At 44.7% G+C, this 9,584-nt stretch overlaps 1 protein-coding gene across 1 annotated transcript in view; it reads left to right on the forward strand.

Annotated features, from left to right (window-relative positions):
* Positions 1-9,292, forward strand: part of sema4f (sema domain, immunoglobulin domain (Ig), transmembrane domain (TM) and short cytoplasmic domain, (semaphorin) 4F) — a gene marked incomplete at its 3' end in the record, with an annotated part of 82,619 nt that extends 73,327 nt beyond the window's left edge. The window contains exons 9-18 of the mRNA XM_084165332.1: positions 1,101-1,242; positions 2,004-2,063; positions 5,655-5,820; positions 6,212-6,321; positions 7,036-7,187; positions 7,620-7,675; positions 7,942-8,053; positions 8,146-8,224; positions 8,390-8,532; positions 8,722-9,292. Of these exons, the coding sequence (XP_084021458.1) occupies positions 1,101-1,242; positions 2,004-2,063; positions 5,655-5,820; positions 6,212-6,321; positions 7,036-7,187; positions 7,620-7,675; positions 7,942-8,053; positions 8,146-8,224; positions 8,390-8,532; positions 8,722-9,292 (1,591 nt within the window). The remainder of the gene's footprint in view (positions 1-1,100; positions 1,243-2,003; positions 2,064-5,654; positions 5,821-6,211; positions 6,322-7,035; positions 7,188-7,619; positions 7,676-7,941; positions 8,054-8,145; positions 8,225-8,389; positions 8,533-8,721) is intronic.
* Positions 9,293-9,584: the final 292 nt, after the last annotated feature.

Here is a 9,584-nt window from a genome sequence, read left to right on the forward strand (position 1 = left end):
GATGCAGCACTCCATCACTCTCCTTCTTGGTAAAATAGCCCTTACACAGCCTGGAGGTGTGTTGGGTCAGTGTCTTGTTGAAAAACAAACGATATTCCCACTAAGCCCAAACCAGATCGGATGGTGTATCGCTGCAGAATGCTGTGGTAGCCATGCTGGTAAAGTGTGCTTTGAATTCTAAATAAATCACAGACCGTGTCACCAGCAAAGCACCCCCACACCATAACACCTCCTCCTCCATGCTTTACGGTGAGAACTACACATGCAGAGATCATCCGTTCACACACACGGCCTCTCATAAAGACACGGCGGTTGGAACCAAAAATCTCCAATTTGGACTCCAGACCAAAGGACAAATTTCCACTTGTCTAATGTCCATCGCTCGTGTTTCTTGGCCCAAGCAGGTCATATTGGCGTCCTGTAGTATTGGTTTCTTTGCAGCAATTAGACCATGAAGGCCTGATTCACACAGTCCCTTCTGAACAGTTGATGTTGAGATGTGTCTGTGACTTGAACTCTGTGAAGCATTTATTTGCGCTGCCATTTCTGAGGTTGGTAACTCTAATGAACTTATCCTCTGCATTAGAGGTAACTCTGGGTCTTCCATTCCTGTGGCGGTGCTCCTGAGAGCCAGTTTCATCATAGTGCTTGATGGTTTTTGCAACTGCACTTGAAGAAACTTTAGAAGTTCTTGACATTTTCCGTATTGATTGACTTCTCTTTGCTTATTTGAGCTGTTCTTGCCAAATAGGGCTATCTTCTGTATACCCCCACTACCTTGTCACAACACTGATTGGCTCAAACGCATTTAGAAGGAAAGAAATTCCACAAATTAACTTTTAAGAAGGCACACCTGATAATTGAAATGCATTCCAGGTGACTACCTCATGAAGCTGGTTGAGAGAATGCCAAGAGTGTGCAAAGCTGTCATTAAGCCAAACAGTGGCTATTTTAAGTTAACTTTTTTGGTTACTACATGATTCCACATGTGTTATTTCATAGTTTTGATGTCATCACTATTATTCTACAATGTAGAAAATAGTTTAAAATAAAGAAAAACCCTGGAATGAGTAAGTGTGTGTGTGTGTGTGTGTGTGTAGGGAGCATGAGGAGTTGTCAGCGGTTTGTGTGTACAGTCTGGCTGACATCAGCAAAGTGATGGACGGACCTTTCAAAGAACTGAAGAAGACCTGTGAGAATTGGATCAACCCAGAACCCGTACCTACACCCAGACCAGGACAGGTAATGTCTAGAACACAAAACCTAGAACCTGCACAGTCTATAACATAACCTAGAACCAGCATAATCTAGAACATAGCACCTAGAACCAGTAGCAACACCTAGACCAGGACCAGGTACAGCATAGAACATAACGACACCTAAAACCTGAAACTACAGGTAGAACCTGTACCTACACCCAGAACAGGTAGGGGTAAGGTCTACAACATGACATCTAGAACCCATACCTACACCTAGAACTAGTACCTACACTAGACCAGGGCAGACAGTCTAGAACCCTTACATTTTAATCTGGACCTCAAAGCCAGTTCCACTGCTTTTGTTCATTCTTCCCTTCTAATCATGGACTAATTTAGACCTGGGACACCAGGTGGGTGCAATTCATTATCGTGTAGAACAGAGAAAAAGCAGTAGTCGGGACCTTGTAAGGTAAAATTTGAATACCCCTGGTCTATAACATAACACCTAGAACCTGTAACTACACCTAGACCAATCAGTTACCTGCCTAGTTAAATAGTACAATAAAGTAGGTCAATAAGTGAAATCATTGTTTTGATGTATGTATATCTCATTTTTGCTGCACAATAATTGCCATTCAGGAACAATACAGATCTATTAAATTGAATTGAAATTAAATGAAATAAAAAAAAATACATTGAGTTGAATTGATAAAAACTGTATAAAAAAATTGGAGTCATCGTCTCTCAAGCAGCCACACACACACACTGACTAATTAAATTATTGTTTGTTTTCTCATCCACCAGTGTCTAAACAGTGCTCTGAGAGCGAAGGGCTTCGAATCTTCTCTCAAACTGCCTGACAAGGTAATATATTATATAATATATCATGTATAATAACATAATATAATATATTATAATTATTATTTTGTTTATTTGAATAGGGACAAGTACAAACACATTGACACATTGAACAAACAATCATGTGATGCATTACACTAGTGTTTCCATCTTAAACATGTTTTCGATATTCATTTACATGAATAAAATATAATATATAATCATGTATTGTAATATATATATATATATATATATATATATATATACACACACAGTGAGGGGAAAAAAGTATTTGATCACCTGCTGATTTTGTACGTTTGGCCACTGACAAAGACATGATCAGTCTATAATTTTAATGGTAGGTTTATTTGAACAGTGAGAGACAGAATAACAACAAAAGAATCCAGAAAAACGCATGTCAAAAATGTTATAAATTGATTTGCATTTTAGTGAGGGAAATAAGTATTTGACCCCTCTGCAAAACATGACTTAGTACTTGGTGGATCTTCTCCAAGTCATTAAGGTTTCGAGGCTGACGTTTGGCAACTCGAACCTTCAGCTCCCTCCACAGATTTTCTATGGGATTAAGGTCTGGAGACTGGCTAGGCCACTCCAGGACCTTAATGTGCTTCTTCTTGAGCCACTCTTTTGTTGCCTTGGCCATGTGTTTTGGGTCATTGTCATGCTGGAATACCCATCCACGACCCATTTTCAATGCCCTGGCTGAGGGAAGGAGGTTCTCACCCAAGATTTGACGGTACATGGCCCCGTCCATCGTCCCTTTGATGCAGTGAAGTTCCTCCTCCTCCAAACACGTCGAGTTGAGTTGATGCCAAAGAGCTCGATTTTGGTCTCATCTGACCACAACACTTTCACCCAGTTCTCCTCTGAATCATTCAGATGTTCATTGGCAAACTTCAGACGGCCCTGTATATGTGCTTTCTTGAGCAGGGGGGGCTGCAGGATTTCAGTCCTTCACGGCGTAGTGTGTTACCAATTGTTTTCTTGGTGACTATGGTCCCAGCTGCCTTGAGATCATTGACAAGATCCTGCCATGTAGTTCTGGGCTGATTCCTCACCGTTCTCATGATCATTGCAACTCCACGAGGTGAGATCTTGCATGGAGCCCCAGGCCGAGGGAGATTGACAGTTATTTTGTGTTTCTTCAATTTGCGAATAATCGCACCAACTGTTGTCACCTTCTCACCAAGCTGCTTGGCGATGGTCTTGTAGCCCATTCCAGCCTTGTGTAGGTCTACAATTTTGTCCCTGACATCCTTGGAGAGCTCTTTGGTCTTGGCCATGGTGGAGAGTTTGGAATCTGATTGATTGATTGCTTCTGTGGACAGGTGTCTTTTATACAGGTAACAAGCTGAGATTAGGAGCACTCCCTTTAAGAGTGTGCTCCTAATCTCAGCTCGTTACCTGTATAAAAGACACCTGGGAGCCAGAAATCTTTCGGATTTAGAGGAGGTCAAATACTTATTTACCTCATTAAAATGCTAATCAATTTATAACATTTTTGACATGCGTTTTTCTGGATTTTTGTGTTGTTATTATGTCTCTCACTGTTCAAATAAATCTACCATTAAAATTATAGACTGATCATTTCTTTGTCAGTTGGCAAACGTACAAAATCAGCAGGGGATCAAATACTTTTTTCCCTCACTGTACATAAGATATACATTAGATAGATGATATACATAAAACATCCTTACATCTGGAGCCAGAGTAGGGCAACAACAACAGAGAGAATGCCAAGAGTGTGCAAAGCTGTCATCAAGGCAAAGGGTGGCTATTTGAAGAATCTCTAATATAAAACATATTTTGATTTGTTTAACACTTGTTTGGTTACGACATAATTCCATATGTGTTAATTCATAGTTTTGATGTCTTCACTATTTATTCTACAATGTAGAAAATAGTAAAAATAAAGAAAAACCCTTGAATGAGTAGGTGTTCTAAAACTTTTGACCGGTAGTGTGTATATATACAGTGGGGAAAAAAAGTATTTAGTCAGCCACAAATTGTGCAAGTTCTCCCACTTAAAAAGATGAGAGAGGCCTGTAATTTTCATCATAGGTACACGTCAACTATGACAGACAAATTGAGAAAAAAAAATCCAGAAAATCACATTGTAGGATTTTTAATGAATTTATTTGCAAATTATGGTGGAAAATAAGTATTTGGTCACCTACAAACAAGCAAGATTTCTGGCTCTCACAGACCTGTAACTTCTTCTTTAAGAGGCTCCTCTGTCCTCCACTCGTTACCTGTATTAATGGCACCTGTTTGAACTTGTTATCAGTATAAAAGACACCTGTCCACAACCTCAAACAGTCACACTCCAAACTCCACTATGGCCAAGACCAAAGAGCTGTCAAAGGACACCAGAAACAAAATTGTAGACCTGCACCAGGCTGGGAAGACTGAATCTGCAATAGGTAAGCAGCTTGGTTTGAAGAAATCAACTGTGGGAGCAATTATTAGGAAATGGAAGACATACAAGACTACTGATAATCTCCCTCGATCTGGGGCTCCACGCAAGATCTCACCCCGTGGGGTCAAAATGATCACAAGAACGGTGAGCAAAAATCCCAGAACCACACGGGGGACCTAGTGAATGACCTGCAGAGAGCTGGGACCAAAGTATCAAAGCCTATCCATCAGTAACACACTACGCCGCCAGGGACTCAAATCCTGCAGTGCCAGACGTGTCCCCCTGCTTAGGAGAGTACATGTCCAGGCCCGTCTGAAGTTTGCTAGAGTGCATTTGGATGATCCAGAAGAGGATTGGGAGAATGTCATATGGTCAGATGAAACCAAAATAGAACTTTTTGGTAAAAACTCAACTCGTTGTGTTTGGAGGACAGAGAATGCTTAGTTGCATCCAAAGAACACCATACCTACTGTGAAGCATGGGGGTGGAAACATCATGCTTTGGGGCTGTTTTTCTGCAAAGGGACCAGGACGACTGATCCGTGTAAAGGAAAGAATGAATGGGGCCATGTATCGTGAGATTTTGAGTGAAAACCTCCTTCCATCAGCAAGGGCATTGAAGATGAAACGTGGCTGGGTCTTTCAGCATGACAATGATCCCAAACACACCGCCCGGGCAACGAAGGAGTGGCTTCGTAAGAAGCATTTCAAGGTCCTGGAGTGGCCTAGCCAGTCTCCAGATCTCAACCCCATAGAAAATCTTTGGAGGGAGTTGAAAGTCTGTGTTGCCCAGCGACAGCCCCAAAACATCACTGCTCTAGAGGAGATCTGCATGGAGGAATGGGCCAAAATACCAGCAACAGTGTGTGAAAACCTTGTGAAGACTTACAGAAAACGTTTGACCTGTGTCATTGCCAACAAAGGGTATATAACAAAGTATTGAGAAACTTTTGTTATTGACCAAATACTTATGTTCCACCATAATTTGCAAATAAATTCATAAAAAATCCTACAATGTGATTTTCTGGATTATTTTTTCCTAATTTTGTCTGTCATAGTTGACGTGTACCTATGATGAAAATTACAGGCCTCTCTCATCTTTTTAAGTGGGAGAACTTGCACAATTGGTGGCTGACTAAATACTTTTTTTCCCCACTGTATATATATCTATGCCTCAAGGTGTTGACGTTTATGAGAGACCACCCTCTGATGGAGAACAGTGTGATCGCAGCGCCCCTACTGGTGAGGAGGGGAATCACATACACTAAAGTAGCTGTTACCAGGACGACCACAGGGTCGGATGACGACCAGAGCAACGCAGCCACCGTGTTGCACCTCGGCACAGGTAAGAGGGGAGGGATAGAAGGGTGGTGGAGGGATAGTGGAGGGAGATGTGAGGAGAGAGACAGAGAGAAAGGGGATTCAAGGGTGGAGGAGTGGAGGGGTGGCTGAGGGGTGGTTAAGGGGGAGAAAGTAGTGTTGGTGGGGTAACTTGGAAGGAGGGATGGTAAAGTGAGAGAAAGGAAGACTTCTGGGAGGAGAAATGAGGGATCTGGCAAAGACTTAAAGGAGGAATGAATGTGAGAAAGATACATTTAAATGAGAGTGTGCTTTAAACCTTGTTAACGTGAGTGTGTGTCGCTCTCTCTCTGTGTGTGTGTGTGTGTGTGTGTGTGTGTGTGTGTGTGTGTGTGTGTGTGTGTGTGTGTGTGTGTGTATGTATGTCTAACCTACAGACCGTGGGGAGCTCCATAGAGTAGCGGTGGTAGGACAGAACACTACCTTACTACAGGAGATCTCTCTCTTCACTGCACAGGAACCTGTCAACAACATACTGCTGCACAAGGTAACACACACACACACACACACACACACACACACACACACACACACACACACACACACACACACACACACACACACACACACACACACACACACACACACACACACACACACACACACACACACACACACACACACACACACACACACACACACACACACACACACACACACACACACACACACACACACACACACACACACACACACACACACACACAGAGAGAGACATGTGGTCCTCTGTAGCTCAGCTGGTAGAGTACGGCGCTTGTAACGCCAAGGTAGTGGGTTCGATCCCCGGGACCACCCATACACAAAAATGTATGCACGCATGACTGTAAGTCGCTTTGGATAAAAGCGTCTGCTAAATGGCATATTATTATTATTATACACACGGAGACACAGAAATATTTACACACAAATACACATGTACACACATGCCGCACGCGCCAAACACAGAAGAATTTACACACTCGTACACACACACACGCAGGCATACACACAAGTACACACCAAAACAGTTACACACACCTTTTGTTAGGCCCAAATAATGTCGTTACATTAGGACATTGCCATTGCAGTGTACTTACACTTTCAGAGTGATAATAGTTACACTTTGATGTTTGTGTTACTACACATTGACATTATTACATCTTCTCTCTCTCTCGCTCTCTTTTTCTACCCCACCCCCTCCCGTTATCTCTCCCCTCCCTAGGGCCAGGCTCTGGTGGGTACCCAACTGTCCCTGGCCCGTGTGGGGGCGGAGGGGTGCAGCCTATACTCTTCCTGTGAGGAGTGTGCCCGGGCGAGACCCCTGGGGTGTGTGTGGAGGGTCAAAGAGGGAGCTTGCAGTCCCAGCATGACAGGGTGCGTAATACACACACTCTATTACAAAAGTATTTTCACACACACACACAAACACATTCACAGACTTCATACATACTGTACATACACACACACACACAGTATTGTATAACTAACCTTGTGGGGACACACAATTCATTCCCATTCAAAATCCTATTTTCCCTCAACCTAACCCTAACCCTAACCTTAACCCCAAAACCTAACCTTAACCCTATACCTAAAACTAGCTCCTAATCCTAAACCTAATCCTAACAATAATTCTAACCTTAACCCTAAACCCCATAGAAATAGCATTTGACCTTGTATGCACTAAAAAAAAATTTGTTTACTATTCTTGTGGGGACACAAGTATAGTTAAAAACACATGCGCACACACACACACACATTGGGTTTCTGGCTGAACTAACTGTGTGTGTGTGTGTGTGTGTGTTGCAGTCCTATCCAGGGAGAGGAGGTAGAGGATGCTCTGAGGCTGTGTGAAAGTGGAGAAGGTGAGTTAACTACTTGTTAATCAATGAGAAATACCATCTATACATGTACATTACAGCAAAGAGTTTCCAGGCTATAGCTGCAATTGAAATCCATAAAAAACACAGTAATATATATTTTTTACTCCCACCTCCCCCTCTCTCTTCCCCTCCCCCTTGCCTCCCACTCCTCCCCTCTCTCTCCCCCTCCCTCTCTCCTCCTCCCCCCTTCCTCTATCCCTCCCTCTCCTCTCCCCTCCACTACCCCCCCCCCCCCCCCCCACCTCCAGGTCGTTGCTCCCCTGCCCAGAGGGTACTGCTTGTCTCAGTGGGTCTCCGTGTCCTTCTCCCCTGTGTCCAGGTGTCACCACATCCCTGTACCTGGGTACACCCACCACACAGGTGATGCTTAGTAATAATATGAATAATAACAATAATAATAACAACAACAACAATAATAATATCTCTCAATGCTTGCAATGTTTTTCTTCAAGACACACCCGTCAGCACCACTCTGACCTGGAAGTCACCGTCACAGCGGAGAGCCTGGGGACATACACCTGTCTGTGTCAGGTAGGCTGAACACACACACACACACACACATACACATATGCAAGCACTCTTTGCTGCTCCCAAAATGTATCTTTAATAAATCTCTCTCTCTCCATCCTGTCCCTTTCTCTTGCCTCTGTCCCCCTAATCCTCTATCCCCCCTACCCGCCTCTCTCCCCCCACCAGGAGGGTGCTTCAGGGGGTAAAGAGGAGAGTCCTCCCTGTAGTAGAGCCTCCTACCAGCTCACCCTGGAGGGCCCAAGCACCGGGGGGGCTGTGGCGTTGGCCGGAGGGCGCCACATACTGGTCGTCTACATCCTCTGCTTCAGGTAGGATAAACACACGCACACACGTATGAAAACACATACAGACATGCACATATGGACAAATGCGTGGATACACACGTACACATGCACGTACGTATGCACACACGCATCCAAATGTTAATAAACCTTTCTCTCCCTCTTCCTCTCCTCCCTCCCCCCTCTCTCCCCCCATTCTCCCCCTCTTTCCCCCAGCCTGGGTGTCACCCTCGGAGGCTTCCTCCTTTACGTCCTGTCCCGCCGCCGCGGGATTAGCCAGCGCCACCCTGACCATTCCCTCTCCTCGGAGAAGGGACGGGACTTGCTTGACTCCTCGGCGACGCCTCAATCTCCTAGCAGCGCCAGTTTGTTGTCCGAGGGTTTCCCGCTAACGGAGAAGAGAATGGGGAACGGTACGCTGCTCCTCACACACCACCACAATAACGGCAACAGTCACCATGGCAACTACGGCGGCGGCAGTGGCTACGGCGGTAACCGTGGCAACGCGGGCTACGCTAACACCGATCCATTAAACACGCCGGTGATGTCAGCGACGTCGACCGTGGCGGAGGGGCTAAAGCTTCACGTTCAGGAGACTGTGGCGGACGAGAAGAGGGGGGGAGATAGGGAAAGGGGGAGGCCGGAGGGAGGAGAGGGAGGAGGAGAGGGGGATGAGGAGGACGAGGGGCTAGGGGAGGGGTTGGGGGGACTGGAGGAGGAGCTAGCAGGGTTTGTGTTGTTTAAGTTACCAGCACCATTAGCCCAGTGTGAGGAGAGTTCTATCTGATACACTGGAAGGACACAGTAGACACACGCAATACACATCTTACATGTGAGAGACATGGAAAACATGATATGGGAGATACATGAACATAAACAAAGATGTTAGAGAGACACAGGATGGACACGGGATGGACACAGAAGAGACACAGAATACATGTGGGGGACATGGAAGAAACATGAGCATAAACATGACAAAGGCATGACAGAGACATGGGAGAGTGACATACATGTTGAGAAACTGGGGCAAGACATAATATGTGTCCCAAATTCCCTATACTGTATAGTGCACTATTTTT

The sequence above is a fragment of the Coregonus lavaretus genome, assembly GCF_964263955.1.
Source record: "Coregonus lavaretus genome assembly, chromosome: 7".
NCBI lineage: Eukaryota > Metazoa > Chordata > Actinopteri > Salmoniformes > Salmonidae > Coregonus > Coregonus lavaretus.